This window comes from Alexandromys fortis, unplaced genomic scaffold (assembly GCF_014885135.2).
Source record: "Alexandromys fortis isolate MF-2015 unplaced genomic scaffold, M_Fortis_MF-2015_v1.1 scaffold_12, whole genome shotgun sequence".
In the NCBI taxonomy this organism is placed as follows: Eukaryota; Metazoa; Chordata; class Mammalia; order Rodentia; family Cricetidae; genus Alexandromys; species Alexandromys fortis.
In genome coordinates, this window is record NW_026067937.1 from 15,083,559 (window position 1) to 15,108,866 (window position 25,308).

At 39.7% G+C, this 25,308-nt stretch overlaps 1 protein-coding gene across 1 annotated transcript in view; it reads left to right on the forward strand.

Annotated features, from left to right (window-relative positions):
• Positions 1-25,308, forward strand: part of Hsd17b12 (hydroxysteroid 17-beta dehydrogenase 12) — a 150,626-nt gene that overhangs the window by 100,310 nt on the left and 25,008 nt on the right. Inside the window, exons 5-6 of the mRNA XM_050147134.1 lie at positions 14,779-14,843; positions 15,641-15,685. Coding sequence (XP_050003091.1) covers positions 14,779-14,843; positions 15,641-15,685 — 110 coding nt within the window. The remainder of the gene's footprint in view (positions 1-14,778; positions 14,844-15,640; positions 15,686-25,308) is intronic.

Here is a 25,308-nt window from a genome sequence, read left to right on the forward strand (position 1 = left end):
TCAGAACTGAAAAAAGGCTTCAGTTTGAGTTCAGGCATAGTAAATTTGTTAGAGATAAGAGTTCAGGGCATGTGGTCCCCGAGCACCCCTTGGCTTCCCCCATTCCTCCTGATCTCCTTTCTAGAATTCTAGTACTTTTCTTAGTACATATACACTGATATATATATATATATATATATATATATACACACACACACACACACACACACACACACACACACACACACAGGACAGATGTTTTCCATGTCTCCCATGCTAATTGAATCAGCATAATCCAGCTCCTTAGTAAGTGGAAACCTGTGAGGTAGTAATTTGTATTTGATTGTTCATTTGTTAATTTATAAATGAGTGAAGTAGAGGCATGACAGTGAATAAGGAAAGATATATATGTTCTTATTAGGATAGTGTTCTATAGAAAGGACAACAATGAGCAAAGTTGTTTTGTTTTATCTGGGATAGGGCACACTATAACAAGAGCCAGGGGGAGTTGATAAAAGGGGACATAATTATGACTTGGCTTAGCCAGTGGGGACAGCAAAAGGAAAAGTCCAGAAATATTTAGGAAATAGAAAAAGCTGGTGGTGGTGCCAGATTTCAGATGGCACAGGGAAGGAAATCTGTAGGTGACACACCCATTTATTAAGCACCATATACTAAAATGAACTATTGAGGAGTAACCTTTTAGGGAGATGCTCATTTAAGTTTGTGGTGCCTCTAGGACAGTGAGTGGTTCTCATGACCCCCAAAAGACCATTAGAAAACACAGGTATTTACATTGCATTCACAACAATAGCAACATTACAGTTATGAAGTATCAACAAAGGAATTTTATGGTTGGGGGTCACCACAGCATGAGGTATTAAAAGGTTGCAGCACTAGGAAGGTTGAGCACTAGGAAGGTAGGGCAGTACTGGTGCACGCCTTTAATCCCAGCATTCTGGAGGAAGAGGCAGGTGGATCTCTGTGAGTTCAAGGACAACCTGGTCTACAGTCTCCAAAGCTACACAGAATTCCTGTCTCAAAAGACATTAATTAATTAATTATTTAATTAATTAAAAATAGATAAACAAAAGTACTTAAATAGTTTACATTCTTTTAAATACTAAATCTTTGAAATCTTAAATGCATCTTACATTATATTTCAGTTCTTACTAGCCATATTTTAAGTACTCATTCGGACATGTGACATATGTCTACCAGGTATTCAGCTCCCATTTGCCATGTTTAATTCTCAGTTTATATGGGGAGCCAGAAATGCAACTGCTAGGTTTCTCTTAAGATTCTGGAGCTGTTATTGTCAATTAAAGACAACCTGGCAATGTTCAGCATTTCTGATTGTCACTTCAGTCTATTTGTTCTGTTTGCTCATAGTAGATCAAGGCCATGGATGCCATTGAGCACACTGTATCACATAAAAGCAGACTGGCCTGAAATGTCAGTAGAGTTTAGGCAAAGAAACCCTACTTTAAAGTTACTGGTCGAGGCTGGAGAAAGGGCCCAGTGGTTAAAGCATCCGTTGCACAATTCTAAGGACCTGAGCTCAGATTCTTAGAACCCATGTAAAGTTAGATGCAGTAGTTTGCATTTATAGTCCCAACCTTCTACTGTGAGATGGAGACAGGAGAATCTCTGGAAGCTCTTGGGCCAATTAACCTTACAGATGCAACATCAAATGACAAGAGACCCTGCTTCAAACAAGTTGAAAGGTGAGGACTAACATCTGAGATTGTCTTCTGAACTACACATGCATGTTTACACACACACATACACACACACAAAGTTACTGATTAAATACTTGCTGAAATACAATACAACTTTGGTTTTGATTTCTAGTTGAACTCAGGCCAATAATAAAAATAATTACAGCTGATGTTTTCATCAGCACTGAAAATCACTGCAGTACCTGCACGCACATTCTCATTAGCTGGGCTCCGCTTTCAGGTTGCTTTGTATTCTGTATTGTGTATCACCATAACTGTCTCCTTAGCTATTGACTCTTCTAGCAAATGGGTTACCTGGATTTTGCATTGTAAGTTTGAGGTCACTATCAAAGCACCTTTATAGGCTCAATTTTATCTTACTCCTATGTTATATTTCAACTCTAATGTGCAGGCTCAGTGCAACCCTCTAAAACTTATGAGGTAAGTCTCACATTGTTTTATTTCTCATGGATTCTTAGTTTTCTTTTTACCTTCCTTTTTCTGATCTTGATAGCATCCCCCCACCCCCCCAAGACAGGTTTCTCTGTAGCCTTGGAGCCTGTCCTGGAACTTGCTCTGTAGACCAGGCTGGCCTCAAACTCATGGAGATCCGTTTGCCTCCCGAGTGCTGAGATTAGAGGTGTACCTCCCCCACCGCCCAGCTTACTCTTAAGTATCAATTGACTTCTAAAATGATGCAGCAGTTTGTGTACATGTATGTGTGAATTTGTTTGGGGTGGGGCTTGTTTTCCTCTATTGCTTTGCATCTTAGTTTTTGAGACAGGGTCTGTTCCTAAGTTTGGTGTTTACTGGTCCGTAGGTCTCTTGTTCCTGCTTCCCAGCACTGGGATTGCAGGCATGTGCAGTTGGACTTAGCGTTGCTTTTCTTTGTTGTTGTTCTTGTTTGTTTCTTTGTTTAATGTGGGTGCTGAAGATCTGAACTCAGTCCTCCTGCTTACATGGCAAGCACTTTACCAATTAAGCATCTCCCCAGACCCCCAAACCTAGCAATTAATATTAAAGTTACAGGAAGAGCTTTTCCTACTGAGTATTAATTATAACTAGTAATAGTAGAAATAAAAATATTACTAGGATATACTATTTGAAAAGCAATAAGCACAAAACTATAATCAAGACTTAATAAGGAAAATTAATATTCTCAGAATTAGAAAGGAAAATGCTAAAGCTTTTTATAATGAAGGAAACGTTAAGATTTCAATGAGGTAAGTGGGAAGAAAACAGCTCTGAACTGTGCAGATTTATACTGAAAGGTCACCATAAACTGATGAGACTAAAAATGCATAGGCTGAGAACTTAGATCCATAGTCTGTTATATAAAAAAGTTAGCAGGTGCTGTTGTCTTCCAGGCAAATGCCAATAAGTCCAGATTCCAGAAAGCTTATGAAGTTTCACCATTTAGAGAAAAGTGCGTTCTTTGACTAAGAAAGCAACTGGTTAACCAAATATGATTGGTGTCATGCTTACTTGATCTAGGAGGAGACTCATTTGTGTTCCAGATTGGTTTGGAGGATTCTGCACAATACATCGCAGTTATATAATTTGCCAAAGCCAAGTAACTGACTTTGGGCTTTGTTCATACAACTTGCCCATAATTTTAAGTGGCCTCATTTTAATAATGATATACATATATATTATGTATAATAATGGAAAATTTATACATATGAAATACATGTATAATATTATTATACACACACACACATATATATATATAGGCTGAACCTTATTTTCTTTTATTCCTATACCCTTTATAAGTAAATACTTACTCTACTAATGTATTTAATACTTTTTATAGATAGCTTTTATTTTTAAATTTTTTGACAATTTTATACATGTGAATAATGTATTTTGATCATATTCACATCCAGTTACCTTGTCTTGTCCCATCTCACTCCTAAATCACCTTTCCCAACTCATCCTCCTTTCACTCTAATGTCTTTGTGTGTGTGTGAGAGAAATAGAAATAGACTAGACCCATTGACTTTAATTAGGATTGCTTACATGAATGCAGTTGTGTTGTTGAGTTGTCTGTCTTTGAAGTTGAGGTGTGTTTCTTGTATGCAGCAGAAGGATGGATTCTATTTTCTTATCCAATCTGTTAGCCTGTGTCTTTTATAGGTGAGTTGAGTCCATTCACATTAAGGGATATTAATGACCAGTGATTGCAAGTTCCTGTTATTTTAGTTTTCATTGTTGGTGATGTTATTTTGTGTGTTTTTCCCTTCTTTGGGATTTGTTGCTGTGAGATCATCAATTGTCTGTGTTTTTGTTGATGTAGCCAACTTCCTTGGATTAGAGTTTTCCTTCTAGTACTTTGTGTAGGGCTAGGTTTGTGGGTAGGTATTGGTTAAATCTGGCTGTGTTATAAAACATCTTGTTTTGTCTTTCTATAGTGGTTAAAAGTTTTGCTGGATATAGTAGTCTGGACTAGCATCCGTGATCTCTTAATGTCTGCATGATGCTTGACCAGGACCTTCTGGCTTTCATTGTTTCCATTGAGAAGTCAGGTATAATTCTGATAGGTCTGCCTTTATACTTGGCCTTTTTCCTTTGCAGTTCTTAATATTCTTTCTTTATTCTGTATGTTTAGTATTTCTATTATTATGTGGTGAGGGCACTTTTTTTTGGTCTATTTGGTGTTCTGTAAGTTTCTTGTATCTTCATAGGCATATCTTTCTTTAGGTTGGGAACGTTTTTATATGATTTTGCTAAATATATTTTCTGTGCTTTTGAGTTGGACTTTCTATCCTTCTATCCCTATTATTCTTAGGTTTGATCTTTTCATGTTGTCCCATATAGTCTGGATATTGTGATAAGCTTTTGTTAGATTTAATCTTATCTTTGACTGATGAGTCTATTTCCTCTATTGTATCTGCTTGCATTTGTGGTTCCTGATTGTCTTTTCATGATTTTTGTTTTATAATTTCTTCAGCCTGCATTTTCCTTACTGTCTCTATTTTATTAATTTTCAAGTTTTGAGCTATTTCTTTCATCTGTTTGATTGCTTTTGTTTTTTTTTAAAGGGATTTGTTGATTTCTTCCAATTTTTGTTCATCTTTTCCTCCATTTCTTTGAGGGAATTTTTAATTTCTTCTTTAAGGGCCTCAAACATTCTCCTGAAGTTATTTCTTAGGTCATTTTCTTCTGCTTCATCTATATTTGGTTGTTAAATTCTTGCTCTTGTAGGGTCACTACTTTTTACTGGTGCTGTGTTGCTCTTTGTGGTCTTTTGTCTACATCTTTTCCTCTGTAACTCTGGTGATCAATCTTCCAGGTGCCAGTGGATCCAAGGCTCAAATGGTTACTCCTCATGATGCATTCAGGGCCACAGATTCAGTCACCCTGTTGGTGACTCCATGTTCCTGGAGGTCGCTTGGTGCTCCTGGGGTTTTCTCTGCTCTGTGGAGTTCACTGTCTCAGTCCTGTTTCCATAAAGAGGTCTGGGTTTGCTCTTGTGGAGGTTCCTGACTTGGGCTTGGTTCCACAAAGGTCTCTGGCTCCACTCTGCTCCCCTGGAGTCCCAACTCATGTGTGCCCGGACCTGCAGAGGTTCTGGTTCAGGCCTACTCTTTTCAGAGGTCCCACTCTCATACCTGGACTCCCAGAGGTTTTTCATTCCTGTCTACTATCTTAGAGGTCCCAGACTCATGCCCGGACCTATAGAGGTCTTGGCTCAGGTCTACTCCCTTGGAGGTCCCAGAGTCACACCGCTTTCCAAGTTTCTTAACATAAAACCAAGAGGACTTAGGAAAATTCTGAACTTGTTGGTGGCAATGGCTTTCTTAGGTTTCAGTTCCGGAAACATCCAATGAGGACTAGTCATAGGAACCAAGTAGTGTTAAGGAAAGCTATAGAGTTGTGTGGAAGGAAGGGGGATTAAGCCACACAGGAAATTATGTCTCTTTGTAGTCCTGGATGACTAGGGAAATTAGGAATAAAAGACTCTTTAGACGGGTTAGAAATCTATAAATTTGTAGCCTATCTTCTTCCTATTCTCAGGAACTTTAAACTTTTGTTTTGTTTTGTTATCTTCTTTTGAAGTATAGATAGCTCTGTCATTTTCTTCTTACTTGGCTTAGTTATTCATTTTATTACTTTTGTACTTTTAGCTAATCAGTCACTGTTTTAGTCACTGTGTTATTGCTGTGAAGAGATACCATGACCAAGCCAATTCTTATAACAAGGCAATTCTTATAACAGAGAACATTAAATTGGGCTTGCTTACAATTTCAGAGGTTTAATTCATTATCATGGTTAGGAGCAGGTGGCATGCAGGCAGCTGCTGGAGCAGTAGCTGAGAGGTATATCCTGATACATAGGCAGAGGGAGACTCTGGGCTTGACATGGGCTTTTCAAATGCAAAGCCCACCCCTGGTGACATACTTCTCCAACAAGGCCACACCTCCTAATCTAGTCCTTTCAAGTAGTGCCACTAACTGCTGAGTGTGTTAAAAGATATTGAGGGGGGCATTCTTATTCAAAACACCAGTCACTTTGAAAAAAGATGGTTGTTTTATTTAGTGAAGGGACTGGAAGAGTCATTTTGAAATGGGGAAGATTAGATTGAAAGGAAGCTGTAGTTAGAGTTGGATGGTCAACATGATGTGAAAATGGGGGAAGAGCAGGAGAGCATGATCCTTGGGAGGTAGCAAAGAGAAGCCTTTCATGAAGCACAGCTATAAATGACTGAGACTTAAGAGCGAGCAGGAATTCTTAGGTGAGGTGTGTAGGACAGGATCCCAGGAGTTTATCGGGAAGGCTGTGTGGGGAGGGAGCAGTTTTCCTTTCTAGCAGTTCAGGACAGGTGAAACTTCTCACAACCACCTAGAGGCAGTAGAGCTTTTATCAGATACAAAGTCAGTACCCAACATGTGTCTGTTTCAAAGGCCAACTGCAAGTTGCATGTCTGTAGGCCACCTACACTTGTGACTAGGCAGCTAGTTCCAGGAGTCAGGTACCTTCTGACCTTTGCAGGCACCAGGCATATGTGATACACACACACATGCAGGCAAAATACTCATACACATAAAGTAAAATAATCTAAAAATCAGATTTTTTTAAAGAGCCAGGCTGTTTCTATTTTATTTATTATTTTTTCCTTATATTTAAAACATATTTTGGGTACAGTATGCTACTTATATGCAGGAAATAATATGAGTTGGTATAATCTGGGTAATTGGAATTTCTGTCATCTCAAACCTTCATTATTACTTTGTGTTAGGAAAACTCAAAAAAACACTGAAAATTCTACTAGTTATACTAAAGTCTACAACCGATGGCTGGGAATCATAATTACCCCACAATGCTGTAGATCATTAAACATTATCCCTCTAATCCGCTGCACTCCTGTACTCTTAACTATTCTCTTCATCCTTCTTTTTTTACACTGCTCTTTACCTATAGCTAACCATCATTTGGTTCTCTACACTTGTTTGTTAATTGATTCATTCAACCAGTTTTATGTTAATTTGTTAAATTATTAAAATTCTAGAACTCTTGCATTAGACAAAACAGTAAAATTACATAATTATTTAAGTTGTTTCTGCTTTCATGAAAGATAGCCATTAAGCAATTACTTGAACGTATGTTGCATGTAGTGAAAGAGAAAGTTGTTGAGACAGTTATGTGCATCACATGTGATCTTCCCAAGAAAGAAATGTTTAAATTGAAACTAAAGGGCAAAAAAGAGGTGTGGGAAGGGTTTCCAGGCAGAAGGAGCATCGTGTGCAAATACTTAAAGTCTGTGTTTTTATATATTAGAGGACATCAGAGATGATCTTTAAACGTGGAGCAGGATTTTAGAGGGCACCATAGCAGAAGAGTCTGGTAATTAGGCAGATCTTGAAGGCTTAGAAAGCCAGCTTCCTAAATACAGAGCTGTTGAAGGAAATAGTTTAGAATAACTAAACTTAACAGTATTTGAGCAAAGAACTGTTCATACCTTGAGTTACCTTGAGAGCAGAGTCTCAAAAACCACATTGCCCTGCGATGTGGGCAGAAAATGGAGGTGAGGTACAGAGGTGGCTTGTTTACTCTGCCAAGTTTGCTTTGTTTGACAGGATCAGAGCCATTGTCTGCCTGGGGTTGACTTGGCTGCTGTAGTATCACTCACCCTATCTGTCTCAGAGGATGCTCCTAAGTTGTATAAACTGAGGACATGACTGCTCCCAGGTATGGTTAAGAAGGTTTTTATTGTAGATATGAGGGAGCATATAGCCAGAGGCATCGGGAAGGGTCCATAGCAGGGAGAGAAGTTAGTAGACTAGACATGGCCAGTGAACTTTACTGGGTCATGAGACCAGAAAGCAAGAAAGGAGGAGCAAGAGGGAAGTGGAGGAGAGAGGAGGAGCAAGAGAGCCCATGGGTTGTATCGGAATGAGAAGCTTAGGGAAGGGAAGCCGATGAACTGGAGAAATTTAGGGAAGGTGGTGTGGTAAAAAGAGCTAATAAAGCCAGGATGCCAGCAAGAACTCTGTAACAGGTACTTACTATGCTCAGATAGCTCAGATAGCATGTGCTTCGTGCTAATAAGCACCACAGTTAGCCATTTGTCCCAGTTTCTTTTGGACCTGACATAGTTAGGTTTTCAGTTAGCTTACTTGCTAAGTAAAGTTATAGTTTGTTAAGTAGGAGTGAACGTATGGAAGTATCCTCAGGTCAAATTTAGTTTAAGAGTCTTTTTTGTGAAGCCACAGTAGAATTTTAAGCAGAAACTGATAACATTTTTATTGAGTCCTCTGACTTCCATTGGAAGAAGGCAAGGAATGTAAGGAAACCAGTAAGGCTCTTCCAGCAGATTCGATGGTGAAGGCAGCTCTTAGGAGGGCAGCAGTGGGAACAGGTAGAAGTGACTAAGAAACTAAATCTGAACATTCCTGTGCCCCAAGCTGGGCAGAATGGTGCACAACTTTAGTCCTAGCACTTGGAAAGTAGAGGCAGAGGATTCTGCGTGAGTTTAAGGCCAGCCTGGTCTACATAGAGTTTTCCAGGACCGCCAGGGCTACATAGAGAGACCTTTTCTAAACAAACAAATAAGCAATCAAATAAATAAATAAATTAAAGCCCCCACCCATTTGACAGGCAAGGAACAAATGGAGAGAGGTTAAGTGCATTGTTCAGAATTAGTAACCACCCAATGCAACTTTCAGCTTTCGTCTTCAACAACAGGGAAATATTTTTCTAGACAAGAGACTCTGGATGCAGGAAAAATTCTGTAAAGCAAAATGATGACTGTACTTGGAGCTCTGCTGCCTCGAGTGGTTGAAAGAAATTCAGTGCAGACCATGTGGCCAGAAGGATTGACTGATAAGAATCTCCTCCTTTGCCTGCAGGGACCCTTTGCATGGCATGAGAAGCCTGGTAAAAGGCTCTCGTGGAAACAAAGGCATGGGGCCCGTTTATATGGGGGCAATCCTGGGAGTGCAATCCAGGAGGGTGCCCTGTCATCTCATCAAGTATGCTGACTGAGATTAGACTTTTAAAGTGAGCATAAGACTGTTAGAATTCAGATTTATTTCCATTCACTCAGACTCAGTTAATGGCATTAATTAAAGCAAAACCTTTAAAAAAATGTAGATAATTAGCTCTGTGATTTCAGAAATGTAAATAGAAATTGATAGATAGCCCCCTATTAGCTAACTTTGAACCATCAGCCTTGTGTTAGTTATTCTTTCTGTAGCCTCACTCCAATTGTGTGTGTGCCAAATCCTACCTAATTTTGTAATGAGGATTGGTCACGTAGCAGTTTGTAATCAAACAGTGAAAGGGAGGTGTGTGCTGTTGCCTCTGGCTCAATCTTGAATTTTTCAATTTCTGATTAAAGGCACTGCAAATTTAAAGCCTTGTAAACTCTTTTATTTGGAAATTGCTACTTACAAGTGTATGAAAACTGTAAAGTTTGCAAAATGTTTTACATCGTGTTCCAAATATCATCTGTCAGTGTATGAACATGTGCTAGCTCTAGCAATATGTTAAGAAGGCAAAAAAGGAAATTTCTTTGCATCTCTGTCACTATCTCCCTACAACTGTGAGACTAGGTTTGTTGAATGCAATGAAGAGGGCAGAGGAGGTGCTAGGATGAATTTACCTAGTATAAACAGCTATTCTGTTGAGAACTTCCCTGAGCTCTGCCTGGCAGAGGGATCTGTTTGTGTTGATGCTGGTCATACATAATAAAAGCAAGATTCTTGGTACTGGGCACAGAATAGGAGGGCAGTAAATATTTGTCGGTTAAGTGGCCATGTGGCAGTAGCTTTTCCTCCATTTATTGCCATTTTAACCATGCTCCAAACAGTGAATTTGCTGAAATGATTGTTCCTATTCCATGTATGAAGAATAGTAAGGATGCAGACTTATTTTATGCCCCAGTTTTTGAAGTGGTGATGATGGAGCAGGGTTGAATCCTAGCTCAGCTGAATTCTGAGTTCTGTAGCCTTGTACAATTGTTCTTATATAGTGCTAGAGATGGAACTCAGAGCCTCCCACATGCTAGGCAAGTGCTCTACCACCGAGGTCGAACCCCAGACCATTTTACCAAATTGTAAGGCAGAAAGTGTTATTCCCCCAATACACACACACATACACACCACACCTAATAGACACTCTCTGAGTCTTTGGTACATTGACTGTTCTTGAAGCCCACATTTTTAAAACAAAAAACATTTATTTCAAAATACAGTGAAATGACATCATTGTTTGAAGCAGGTTTTACTAATAAACTGAAGTACTGGGACAGGATTCATATATATTTATAAAACTATGAATGTAGCTAAAGTGTAAGCTTATCCTTTTCTGCCTTGATGTCATCAATAGGAAACAGAGATATTTTGTGTTATGTAATTTATATTTAGAAGCCCAACCACTAGGCAAAGTATTTTTAAACCACATTAATTTCTTATGTTTCTGGTTAATGTAAAAAATGAATTGTTTGCTCCACCCTCATGCCCAACCCAGATACCAGAAATCTAATTTTCTAATGACATCATTCCTCCTCTGGTAACTGACTGTGATAGAGAATTCTAGGCCCATGAAGATCAGCAGCGCATGAACCTTAAAGGAACAAAATCTTGTTTTAAAGAATGAGATGTAGAAATGGTTTTGAGCAGTTATGATATAATTTAAAATACTAATATAACACCCAGAGTTACTCTGGATTTTCCAAGTCCTCTTTCTAAATGTAGCATTTACTTTGACAATAGTATTCTTTGGGATTCAGAATAGGCACGCGAGAGTATAGCCAAGTGCAGCTTCCTGCCAGTCCTTCCTGCAAGGACCAACTCCATGAGGACTTGGTGTAAGGGTGGCTCCTTTGACACCACCAATGCTTTTCTTCTTCTTCCTCTTCCTTCTCAGTCTGCCTGTGCTACTCTCTCAGCCCCCCTCTCCTATTGGACTCTGCAATGGTTGAACTTAATTGCAACTTGATGGGATCCAGAATCATCTAGAAGACAAGCCTTTAAGCATACCATTGAAGGATTATTTAGCTTCTGGGCATGTCTGTGGGGAATTAATTGAGGTGGGAAGAGCCATCCTAAAAGTGGGCGGATCTATTTCTCTGGGATGGGTCCTGGACTGCTTAAAAAGGAAGAAGTGAGGTGAGCATGACATTCATCATCCTGCTTCCTACCTACGGGTGATGCAATGTGACGGACGCCTCCAGCTACTCCTGCACTCATTTTCCTGCCTTGCTGGAGGATGACCGCAGATGGAGAGCAGAAATGGATCTTTTCCCCCTTAGACTGCTTTTGTCAAGGTGTTTTATCACAGCAATGGAACAAGAGATAAAGACAAGCTTCCCCCAGTCTTGTCACTTCATAAAGAGTGTCGGGAAGGTTTTCAGTGTTAAAGGCCTTGAACTGATTACTGGAACGATGAGAATTCTGAAGTTACACAGATGCTCTTTGCTTTCTGAATGAGATTCTGTATTCACTCCTGAAAGGGTTTTGCAGGCCCTGGGGTTGGGAGCAGCAACACAAAACTGTGGTTCTTGAAGGGAAGAAACTACAAAACTCACTGACAGTGCAAGTTTAATGATTATTTAAGATGCTATCTATTCTAATAATGTTAGAACAACTTGAGAGATTGTTTTTGTGAATGCTGTAAAGCATCTTGTAATAAATCTATAAAGCAATGGCACTGCTTGCACCCGTTCTTAATGAGATTAAGCTGTAACAGGAATATTTCCATCTTTCCCTCCTACTCAAAGCACTTCTTCCTTCAGCATTCTCGGAAAGCTTCCTATTTGCTGTTTGGTTATTGCTGTCACCTACTGTCTTGAAATAAAACTGCAGTGGGTTTGCCTTTTCCCAAGAGATTCCCAGTGTTGTGCACTTAAGTAGAAACAGTTATTGAAGAGTGTGATGGTACTCAAACTTTTCCTCAGAAGATTTTTGGTAGTACAGCCTTCTGAAATGGCCCGACAATAAGAGTAGCAGGAGAAATGGCAGACAGATTTGTTAACACACACGTACACTGAAACCCACAAATGGGCAGTTCAACTCAGATGGTTAAAGCTTAATACACTCCCCATAGGGGAGGAATGTAGGAGGAATATAGGTGTAGAGGGGTAGGAAATGACTTTAGAAGTGATGTGTAGTACAGAGAAGAGCTAATGGCCTGTGATAACATTCCTCCAGCCGTAGGCATGATGCCTGATTTTCAGTCTCATCTGTGATTTTTAACTTTTAATAAGAAGGTAGAAGGTGATTTTCTCCATCTTCAGTGGTTCGCTCTTTAAGTAGTGATGATGATTTCAGAGCTTCATCCAGTATCTGCTGACTCTGAAGTAACTTGAATATAAAATCTCAGCATCCCAAGATACTGTGTTTGGAGCTACTCTTTCCTCAGTGTTGAGAGGAGCAGCAGTTGTTCACAGCACTCTGAACTGAGTACGCCCTGGGAAAGATGATAGCTAGCCTACACGCTATTGCAGAAGATTTACACTGGGAAGCAGTGAGGGCTCGAGAGTCCTGGTGCCTGCTGTGCATTTGCCATCATGAGTTTGATATCTGTTTTTACTCATCCAGCTCATAAGCCTAGACTTGATGCTCTGAAATCCCATTCTAGATTCCACAGTTTTTGTTAGGCACTTAAGATACTAAATAGTCCTCCTGCATGATAGTTTATTACTTTGGATCAAAGTATATTATTTCTTAATATGACTCTGTTGGAAAGAGTTCCCGGTTTTCATTGTTTGAGAAGACAGCATTGCTACTTGGCTTTGCTCAGTTAGAAGACGCAGATCAGAAAGCTGTCCGTTGTTGATACTTTAACCAGAATAATGCTCCCCGGCTTGCTGAGTTATTTTTGTGCTACCGTAGTTCAATTTTGTGCTTGTAGCACATGCTACGATAGCAAGTCAGTTGTTCTACCTACACCGTTCTAGATTTCAGAACAATAACAAAAGTAGCCCACCAGTTTTGGCCCTTAAAAGATTTACAATTATACTATTTAATAATTATAAATTATTCATTCTTTATAACTGTTGTGGTTAAAGTAAAGTCAACTACACTTGAGACCTTGGTTTTCTGGTTTAATTTTTAATATCCTTTACACATGTGATTGCCAAGACACATGGTGGAGGGAGGAATGGGATAAAAATGAATTTAGACCTACTGTTATTGGCCTTTTAGATATTCTCCCACTTCAGGTCGGCATGACGCCTACCCATGGACTTTACTCTTTTCAGATGGGTATCCGTGAGCTGTTCAAGCCACCTTTACAGGATTTCGCAAGGAATATCTGAAGGCTCAGACTCCAGTGACAGACTTAGTTAAATAGAGAATACTATCCCTATCCTTCCAACTATTAATTTAGTATGGAAAAGGTACACCTATCAGTTTATTTGATTGTAGCAAACTGACCATAATTGTTATCTTCTTGTATCTGAAACTTTGATCTAGTAATTCGGTTTTGTTAAACATTGCTCTCAGTGCCCTGTTTGTTCTCCAGTTACCACTGCCGCTTTTCCTGAGTGAATCCCTGGTGAAGGTGTATGGCGGCTTCAGTGATTAAAGTTGAGGCTCTGTAGTCAGACTTCTGAATTTGAATTCTGGCATAGTTTGCCCTGTGATCTTGGCACATTCCATGTAAGTGCTGTGGATTTCCATTCCTAGGGTATAATTTAGAAATTACCTAGTGGGCTTGTAGCAGTTAAATGTAGAGAAATAGATAATGTATTTTGTGAGTTAATTAGTTTATGTAAAGTCAGGGATATTTCATCCATCTTGGGAATGTTCCTTATTTCGTGTTTGTCTTTGACTTTCTGAGTCTAGAGAAACCATTAATAACTGAGTATTCAAATATAGGACCTAATATGTATAAATGTGTCCAAATAGTCTGTAGTCTTACAGTGCCAGGCTGAGGTTAGATGATCATGCAGGGTGGGTTCAAGGAAACCCTTCCACGGACCGTTTATTAGAGATACTTGGTCTGATCCGCCCTCTTAGCTACCACAAGGAAGCCTCAAAGTCAGGCTCTCTAGAAATGGACACTGGACACTTGGTTGTGAAATAACTGATTCTTTGGGTTGGGAACCTTTCTCTTCCTACCAGGCTGTAAACCATGTGATATGAGAACCTGCCCTTTCTGGTCTCTAGCAGCATATACCTTGCCTCCAAGCTTGTGGCAAATATCTGTCACATAACTGAGTAAACTCTTACATTAGCATTCAACAGCCCGAGATATGAACTGGATATGACTTATTCAGGTCACACATTTTTGTGCCATGGCTGTAAGTGGACCCCAAGTTTGCAGTCTCCTGCACTGTGCCTTCTCTGCTCTCTATAGACAACATGAAGATGTAAAGAGTGGAAGTGATTGGCCTTGTCTACAGGTGACTAGTACAGAGGGAGAACACACGCTCCCGAGAGCTAGGTGGACAGGGAAAGACATGTAGATGGTAAGTACAGAAAGGCTTCCTGAAAGAAAGAGCATTTAAACTGGAGGATGAGTATTTTAGATATACCTTTAAATGTATCATTTTAGTCTCAATAAGTTAATCTCAACATTTCAGTACATTATTAAAATAAACGTGCTAGCTAACAATCTTGTCTTATTTCAGTGAACAATGTGGGGATGTCATACGAGTATCCGGAATACTTTTTAGAAATTCCTGACTTGGACAATGTGAGTCTTTCTTTGTTTATTATGGTAACAAAGGAATACATGAAAGTGTCGGTGAGACAGTATGGAAGATTGATTCAGATTGAGCATCAGAGTCCAGCTGTCTACAGCTCATAGCTTGGCTCTTGTGGGGTAGTTTGTTTATTTGCCCACAAATGTAAAGTAGGCAGCTTCATAGGAATGCTAGAAGGATTGAATGAAAAATATTTATAATGTCATTTATACAGTGCCGGGATCAATAATAACTGTAATTTTATTATTTTTATTAGATTAAGATAGCTCTATTTTAAGTATTGGGACATCAAAAATCAGTTTAAAAACTAATAAATATGTTAATATATAGAACATAGTTGATTGAAGTAAACTAGCTTTACCAAAATGAAAGCTGCACCCTTGATACATCCGTAATCCTTTAATGAGAACTAAGAAGTCACATCCTTGAAGGACCGTGACAGTTTTTAAGATCAAGTGAAACTCTTAACTCCAATCATCTCCACTTTCCCTATTAGTTGGGAGGAAATTACTAAGTGTTTTATTTTGGATTTAATGTGTCTCTTCACTTTCAGATTTGACTTGCTTATCCATAAGCTTACCTTACATTTTCCATATTAGTATGGATTGCTGCTTTTGTTACACATATTTTTACATTGAGATAAAGCAAAAATCTGTCTCTTGACTCCAGCTCCTACTGTAGTTATAGTTTTTTGCAATATCTAAAGAAACTGCAGATGTGTCCCCCCCAAAGTATATTTGTAACATCATTACTTTCTTAATAAAATTATATATTCCATTTCTTACAGATTATCAAGAAACTGATAAATATTAATGTTCTTTCTGTTTGCAAGGTAAGCAAATTTGTTAGAAATCTGTCATGTTTTTTAGCTCTTTCTGTCTAAAAAAAAAAAAAAACTGGTATGGAGTCTGTTGGCTCACTTCTGTCAACTCTTATTTACTGTGTGTATTCCAGGAGAATATGATCTGTCTCCAGGAAGGAAAAAAAAAAAAAAAAAAAAAAAAGACCAAACCTACTCATCTTAGTTTGCTTTCCAACATCCTAACAATTCTCACATGTCTTCTGTGCACATTCACCATGATAGGTACCAGGACTGATTGGAAAACCTTGTTTAGGTTAAAGGCTGATCGACCTGAGCCACTTGCTCATGCTGATTTGTTTCCATCCAGACGTATGTAGTAGTTCACTGCTGTATAGGAAGTCCAAACTGGTTAGCCTGTTAGCTCAGGCTTCTTACTAACTAATTCTTACATCTTAAATTGGCCCATTATTCTTATCTATGTTAGCTATGTGGCTTGGTACCTTTTTCAGCGAGGCATTTTCATCTTGCTTCCTCTGCGTCTGAGTGACAGTTGCAGACTGAGCTTTCCTCTTCCCAGAATTCTCCTGTTCTTGTCACTCTACCTCTACTTCCTGCCTGGTCGCTCCACCTATACTTCCTGCCTGGCTACAGGCTAATCAGTGTTTTATAAAATATAAGTGACAAATCTACAAAGTACAAGACCATTGTCCCATAACAAGAAACCAATGAGAGTAGTTTTTATTAGCTGTCCATAATAACCAACCAGGATTGCCTGGCATGGTGGCAAATGTCTTTCATCTCAGCACTAAGACAGAGGCAGGCAGAGCTCTGTGAGTTCAAGTACAACCTGGTCTACCTAGTGAGTTCTATGCCAGCCAGCACTACATAGTGAGAACATGTCTCAAAAACAAAACAAAATAAGTACAACAAAGATATCCAGCCTGGGGCTGAGTGATAGTGGTTACTCATTTAATCCCAGCACTCGGAGTCAGAGGCAGGTGGATCTCTGTGAGTTCGAGGACAGCCTGGTCTACAACATGAGTTCCAGGACAGCCAGGGCTGTTACACAGAGAAACCCTGTCTTGATAAACAAAAACAAAAAGATATCCATCCTGGTTATCAACATAACATAACATAGTTGCTCAACGTATGTTGTAGTCATATTGAAAATGAATGAAATTTATGCCCTGGCAATGCAGAAGCAGGCATGGGCAGCCTGTATATGGAGGTTCTGTTGAACCTGTCCGTATTGGGTTTCATGTTCTAAGTTGATGAGGATGACTGGCTAGGTCTCTTCCTCAGGAGGGCACCAGTTCTTATTAGAGATGGTTGTGAGCCACCATGTGGTTGCTGGGAATTGAACTCAGAACCTCTGGAAGAGCAGGCATGCTCTTACTTCTGAGCCATCTTTCCATATTACTCAGTGTGTAATACAAGATTACACTACGACTCTGTGGAAGGAGCAGTAGAAAGAAAGTATAAAAACCTAAGTTCTGCTCGAACAGAAATAGTGGAGGTTCCTACTGAGTCACAAACCAAATGAGGGGCAGTGTTGCCAGAGGCTGAAGTCCCATGAGTGGTGTCAGACACCTTAAATCTGAACATATTTGTAGAAAGCCACTATTCTTTGAATAACTCGTATATATACTAGTTTAGGTAAGGAAATAAAAAATAGTTTGAGTCAGAACTATTCAAAGTGAAAAGATAAATATAAGTAAGAATTAAATGTTTCACTTTGTGGTGGGAAAAACTTAGTGTTTTTCTCTATTCTGAATTTTTGAGAAAAACTATCTCCATGTCTTCATATTCCAAGAGAAATAAGCAATGACCCTCACATGACAGGTTTTAAGTCCAAGAATCTAGTACTATTACACCTGGCCTGACTTTTCATGTATGACTTTGATTTCCCTGTGTAATGTAAATGGTTAGATGTGTTAATTCAGTGTTTACAGATAAAGAATGTTGGTTTATTACTTAAAAGATCACTCAAATGTATTATGTGGCAAAATGGCAAATATTTTTGTTCGATACTACACTGTATCTTTTCCCTTGTTATGATCAAGGGTCCTTCCCCCACTCCTTTGTGTGGTGTGTGTGTGTGTGTGTGTGTGTGTGTGTGTGTGCATGTGAGTGCAGTTTGGCTTTTATATAAACTGAAGTTTAAGCACGCAGATGATTAACCAGTGGAGATGTGAGTAGATGAAGACCAAGACCCATATTTGTCAAACTGGTGCCTTTGCTAATAGGAATATATTAAATAGTTTTAAGGGCATTTTCTTTACCAGATTCATATAAATGTTCATTCTTTAACAACCTCTCTAGGATTTCAGTATAATTAAGGAACTACCATTTTTAGCCATTTTAGTCTTGGGGTAAATTACTCTTCACTTTACTTTTCATCTGTAAATTGGAGATGATATTTCTTTACCTCAGTGACTTGTTTGAATGAAACAAGGTAATAGCTCTAAAACTCACAGTTGGGGATGTAGAGTGCTTGCTTAGTAGGCGCAAAGCCCTGGGTTCAGTCCTTAGAACTTCATAAAACCAGATATGCTTGTGTGTACCTTAGGAAGCAGAATAAAAGGTAGGAGGACCAGAAATTGGAGGTCATTCTTGGCCAGGTTGAACTACATGAGATCCTGGAGAGAAGGTCAAAGAGGAATAAAGAGTTAGACACACAGACAGACAGACAGACAGAAGGGGTGGGAAAGAAAGGAGAGGGAGAGAGAACCTAAAAATGTTATTATTGCTATTAAACTCAAAACTGATACTAATTATTAAATACATGCAATAATGGTCTTTTTTTTTTAGAAAACAAAGGTTTTAAATAGAAATTAATATAAGACTCTTCCTTCCTTTCTTCTTAGTTTTTTTAGACACGATTTCTCAGTGAAACAGTTTTGACTGTCCTGGAACTTGATGTGTAGACCAGATTGGCCTTGAACTCACTGAGATCTGCCTGCCTCTGCTCCCCAAGTGCTGGGTTTCCTTTTAAAATGAATGGTATTGCTGCTGTTCTGATTTTTTTTTATGGTGCTTGAAACTAATGACTATGAAGGCAGTGTGAGGTGTTTCACAGTATGCTGTCCTAAGTTAATGAGAAAGCCTTGTGCGAGTGCTTAAGCTTTATGTTGTAGAATTCTTAGTTCCAGCTATGGGCTTGTCTGCTGGACTTGTTCCACTCAGTCAGCTGTGTAGGGTTTTATTCTGGATCCCCATCTTTTCTCTTGTAGTCCTGCCCGCTAACATTTCATTGGTGACACTGCTTTAAAATGCTGGCCTCCTGTTTCCCACACCATGAAGTTTTGGGCTAGCCATCTGTAGAATACTAACGATAATAGGCCAAGGTTCTGCCCTTAATTCTGGAGCTTGTTCTACTCCGTGGCCACAGACTGTGTCCTTCACACAGCTTCCTAGCACATAATCAGCATGTGATCCATCTCATCCTTGCCTAAAGACCAAACAGTGCTTGTGTGTGTCATGGATAAAATAGCACAAATCTAACAGCCCTGCAAAGTGTCTAGCCCATTTTTTAAAATGATGACAAACACCAGGGGTCCTACCTGTTAATCCTACTCTGTGGGAGTAGGTGAGGTGATTGTAAAGATCATGTAAGCCCTGCATTATAATAGTAAATTAATCCTGAACTCAAAAGAATTTCAGGTTATGGCTGGATAAAGAGATGATCCAGGCGAATATTGGGGAAGAAATATCAACCGGAGCAGCTGTGACCACACACCCCTCGTGTTTAATAGTAAACAGCTCTCCCAGGCTATTTTTGAAGTATTATTTTGTTTTGTGTGTGTGTGTGTGTGTGTGTGTGTGTGTGTGCGCGTGCCCATGTGCCCATCCCTGCCTGAGTTTATGTGTATTCCATGAATGCAGGAACCCGCAGAAGCCAGAAGAGGGTGTTGGATTCTCTGCACTGGATGGTTGTAAACCACCATGTAGTGGCTGAGAACCAAACCTAGGTCTTCTGCAAGAGCAGTAAGTGGTCTCAACCACTGAGCCCTCTGTCAGTCCTGGTTGCTTCATCTTTAAATCTTGTTCCATGACTTGGGTGTTTTTTCATTAGTCTTTAAAGTCTTGTTGCTTGCTCTTCCAGTACTGCTCTCAGATCCTTTAGGGATTAAATTTAGCCTTGTTTTTGTTCCCTGTATAGCAGGTAAGCGGTAGAAATTCTTGAGAGATAGGCTGTATGGCAGATAGATCAGACTTGAAGAGAAGTCCTACCAGGTAGTGATTCCCCCAGTTTCCGATGTTCTGTGACTAAAATCTTGGGTAGACCTCATCAGAACAATGACTTTCATTCCAAATATAGGTGAATTAGGAACAGACGTGAGGATATTGAGCCTGCCTCATGTCAAATAGTTCCTGTTTTGTGCCTGGTGGGATTTCCTTCCCTAAATATGGAGAGTTTACAAATGAAATTGTTCAACTGCTATTGATTACTGCCTGGAAAATGGGAGTAGAGCCACAGCTCCAGAGTCCTGCAAATGGAAGGCTAGCTTCTGACTGTATGGGATTCTATAGCAATCCATAGGCAAAACTCATCCTGTTTGTACCGCTTCTTTCTGTTATTTTCACTGTCTCCCATTTGAGGTTCTCTTCCTCTTTCAAACTGTACTTGTCCTTAATTCTTGAAGTCATTGTCTTAGGACCTCAAGAAAAGATGGACACTTCTCTCCTTTCCAGACGAGCACTGTCCACATGATAAACCTTAACTCCTCACAGTCCCTGCGTAAGGAAGACGAAACATTCCTTTTTATGGTCCTCACCCCTGAAGCTCCTACGGGCCTTGGTAAATACAGTAAAAGCTAGAAAATCAAGGCTTCCATCCTCACAGAGGGAATATTCTAACCTTCGTAATTACCTTCCTTAGAACAGAGAAGAAGATGTATGGTGCTATAGCCCAGGTAAAATTCATGAACACCTCCACTTGAGTAAAGACTATTGCATTTTGGTATTTGCTTTGTTGAGGAATAGAAAGGAGCAGTCTCAAGTCAAGAATAGAAAGTTGGCTGTTCCTTTGTCAAACACTCAACCACTGTGTGTATGGAGTGGCAGGGACCTCTGTCTCTTCTAGACTATTAAGCGTGGGCCCATGGCACACTGCATGGCTTCTCTTCCCTCTGCAGTTCCCCGTGTGGAGCTGTTTGCATGTGAGCTTTGGCCTTGTGAACATTGGCACTAGTCATGCTTGTTCCCTGCCTTACGCTAAGCAGTTCACAGCTGATGTTTTCTCTACAAACAGATGAATGTAATTACACATTAAAGCTTCTAGTTCTTTAAAGAATCACACTAAGTCTAAGTGTGACGTTCCAGTGGTGAACAAGGGTCAGTTGAAGTAAAATTCTTAGGTCAGAGGTTACAGGCAATGGATGGTCTGTGACTGGATATGGCTACCAGCATGTTTTGGTAGATTCAGTTTCCAAAGCAGAAAGCTTCACGTTCAGATTTATAGCTTCTCTTGGGAAAAATCTGGAAATCATGTGACACAGACCTCATGAGCTGTGAGTATGTGAGCACTTCTGCCTGGCTTCACAGCAGCCCTACTGATCTCTGTTAGTGCTTCTAGATGTCTTAAGTGTCAGTGCCCCTCCAGGTGACCCCAGGTCTTCCTGCTACTCAAACTGAGCAGTTGCTTAGTGAACTTGAAGGAACAGAGGGGCTTGGGCCAAATCAACTCCTCTGTCTTAGTCCATTTGCTGCTGGTATAACAAGAAAAATGCCTCTGACTGTGCTGGATCTAAAGAACCAACATAGATTTCTCACATTGGAAGGGTGAAAAGTTCAGGATCGAGGTGCTCATAGAGTCAGTGTCTGAAGAGGACCCGTTGCTCCTAGCTGGTGCTCTCCCCCTGTGTCCTCACATGGTGGTGAAGGGGAAGTAAACAGGTTTCATCAGATCTCTGTAAGGATATCAGTCCCCATTGTGATGAGATTGTCCTCATGATGTGATTAATCTGCCCGGAGCACCCACCTTTAGTGTACTGTTGGGGTTTCCACCTATAAACTTTGTGGAGACACAAGCATTCTTATGATTCTCTGAAATCCAAATAGAACCTTGAGGAGTGGCTCTCTCTCTCTCTCTCTCTCTCTCTCTCTCTCTCTCTCTCTCTGTCTCTCTCTCTCTGTCTGTCTCTCTCTCTCTCTCTCTCTCTCNTCTCTCTCTCTCTCTCTCTCTCTCTCTCTCTCTCTCTCTCTCTCGTGAGTGCTGTCAAAACAGCATTGCCTGAACTGCCGCTCCCGTCAGAGTCCTTTACACTCCTTTGAGAAGCTGTTTTCTCCATGCCTCCATGTCCTCATGGTGGACCAGTTACTAGAAGCCCCTAATGCTGTGCCTCGCCCACCATGTAAATGTTTGGATGAATGGTCAAAAGGTGGAAAGCACCAAATCATTCATTTTCTTTCTTACATGTGGATGTGCCTCAAGCAGGTAACACAGTACCAGTAGGGGGAGCCTCGTATTCGTTTGGAAATCTATGAGAGAGAGTTTTGTTCCTCAGTTTAATTGTATTTAATTTAGGAATTTGCTAGAAATGTATCCTGATATTCTCCCATATAACATTAGGAAATTAATTAATAAATCCTAAGTAGATTGTGTACTTCAACACTGATTTCCCCCATTTGAGGCTTTTCTGGATGAAGATATTCCAAGTTAATAGTGAGAGTCTTAATTCATCTTGATACTTTAAATATTCAGATTCCTGGTACATTTAGCCTTTAGGGATGACTGCCTCAGACACAGTGGAGGCCGAGTATTTCCAAACTGCAGGACAGGACTTCATCCAAACATGAAGACACCCTTGTAGATTGATTTTTGAGGTTTTCTTTAGCTCTTAATGAACCTAGTTCATAGGGAAATGCCTTTTCATATGGGAGTATCTTGAACTTTAGGAATTGTTTTCTCCTTTCAACATCTGTCATTTTTAAGAAGTTGTCACCTTGTTTGGAGGTGGGGGAGATAATAGTGCCAGGCAGTGGTAGCACATGCCTTTATCCCAGCACTTGGGAGGCAGAGGCAGGTGGATCTCTGTGAGTTCGAGGCCAGCCTGGTCTACAAAGTGAGTTCCAGGACAGGTTCCAAGGCTATGCAGAGAAACTCTTGTGTAACCCTCCCCGACAAAAACTTAGGATATTCAAGTATTGTACCTTGGGAAACACCAAGTGATACTCCGCCCAGACTTTATAATCTTTGTTGAGAATGCATGAATTAGGGCTTTAGGTTTGGCATTGTTAACAAGCAACTCTCTTCTGAGAAGTTTTTTTCCATTTTGTTATATTATTTTAATGTAGAGCCAAGTAGGATTTGTTGGACAGGGAAAAACTGTATTCATGGCTTGGGGCAGCATTCCAGACTAAGAATTCTGAACTTTCTCAAAGACTTAAGCACCAAGAAAAGGCAAAATCAAATGATACTGAGAGATGGCAGAGTGCTCTAAAAACTGTATCTAATTAAGCTTTTCACCCCCTGTGCAGTTATACAGGTGAAATTCTAAGAATTTCTAATTAAGCTGTGTTCTCACTTCCTCACCTCCATGGAGCTCAGATTATACAGTTTGCCAAAGGAAGTGTGTGTTATGTCATTTCTGGTGTGGTTTCCAATAGAGTTCTCATCTCCATTTCTCAAAGTGTGGGGCGGGGCTTGTAGATCATTATTGTTAATTCACAACCTGTACTATGATTTTTTTAAAGTTGTTCCTTTTTCACTTGAACACTTGTTTCAGATTTTTGTATATAAGAAACTGTTTCCCTCTGAATTGTAGAGGTCCATCTCTCAGTTCCCTAAATCCAGACTTGATTAATTTAAGCAGGTTTCTTTGGAGTTAGAGTTAGGGCAGAGGTGAACAAAGTAGCCATTGGAGATGTCCTAATGTTGCTCATGAAAAGCCTGGATTCATGAAGCTGGGCCTATGTTATGGGTAACTTGTTCTACTTTATTCCACAGTCACATGTAGTAGTGACACAGATTTTATTAAATCAAGTGTCTTAAATTTGGTTGATTGGTCTTTTTCTTGAGATAGGACCCTGTTATGTAGCTTGGGCTGCCCTGAAATTTGGTGTAGGCCAGGCTATCCTCGAACTCAAGATTGTGACTCAGCATCTTGAGTACTGTGATTAAAGGCCTGCACAGCGTTGCCTGGATCCTTGGGTACTATTATAGTCTTTTCCCTAGAGCCTTTGAGCACTATAGGAGTGTTGTGACACACGACCAAGTACCAGAAGCTGCCTAATATGTGTATTATATCAATTTGTATACCAGAGTGGGAACACCGAGACAGCCACCTGGGCATGTAGTTCCTCCAGCAGCAGGGAGTGCTGCTGTTGAAATAAAGGAAAAATACTCAGATGAGGCTTTGACAGTTTTGTTTCTGTTTTTTTTTTTCCCCCTCTAGAAGTAAGGGAAATAAAGAAATAAGATTGTGAGAACTTTACTAATTATAAAAGCACTGCAAGATTGTTGCCAAAAATATTTGAAAGCTATATGAACACTAAGAAGAAAATAAATCCTGTGTAATCCTGGCCACAGATGGCTACATTTTAATACATTTTCAAGGATTTTTCTAGGCCAACAAGTTAATTTTAGAGTTATGTGTTTCAACTAAATGATTCAGTAATAGTGATTGTGATTTTGTATGGGGTAAATAAACTTCATATTTCTTTCCTAGCCTGATTATGCATATGTGTACCAGTAAATATTTTACTCTTGAAAATGTGGCTTCCTCCCATGAATTCTAGTTTAAGCTGTTGTGAAGCCCTTCATGTATCTATGTACATTTATGTACTGTGTGCCACTTATGAAGTGATACTAGAGCTACCTGTGAGACAATGTATATTAACTTTTTAGGTTTTAAAGTGTCTTTATCTTATTTTAGTAGTGTGGACTAGTGAAAACATTACTATAAATGTTTATGTGTAATTATGAAACATTTGTGTTTTCCTGCAGTCTTTGAAGTTCTCCTTATTGTAAAAGTTCTCATTGTGATGACTTCTGTCTTTGGGGAAAACTGTGTGTTGCTTTTCTGTTGTTGTGATATGACACAGTGACGGAGGCAGCGTGTAGAAGGAGTTTGTTTGGGCTTGTGGTTCCAGAGGAGTAAGAGGCCATCGTGGTGGGAAAGCATGGCATCAAGTTGCACGCTGAACCCCACCCAGAGCCAACTGGAAATAACACGAGTATTTAAGCCCTCAGAGCTGCTTCCTGTGACATGCTTCCTCCAAGGCTGCATGCACCTTCTAAGCCTCCTTAAAGAATAGCGCCAACTGGGGAGCAAGTATTCAAATACAGAGCCTGTGGGGGACATTCTCATTCCAACCACCATAGAATGGAGTTAAAATTACTTGCTGTGCATTTGTTGAGGCAACCTCAAGTGAAAAGAAAAAAGGCTGGAAGTCACATTTATTATTACTATGTACCTAATATTCTTAACCACTGAGCTCACAGTTGTGATAACATCATTTTAGAAATATGTAAGGAGAAACAACAGACTTCCTGGCACAGTGATTATCACCTGCAGATGGTCTAAAATTAGCGTATTGAATTAGCTACAGAAACACCCTGTGAGCTGTGAAGTAGAGTGCAGATGCACGGTGAAATTTCATAAAATACTTGGTATAGGGGTATAGATACCCTTATATTAAGATACTAG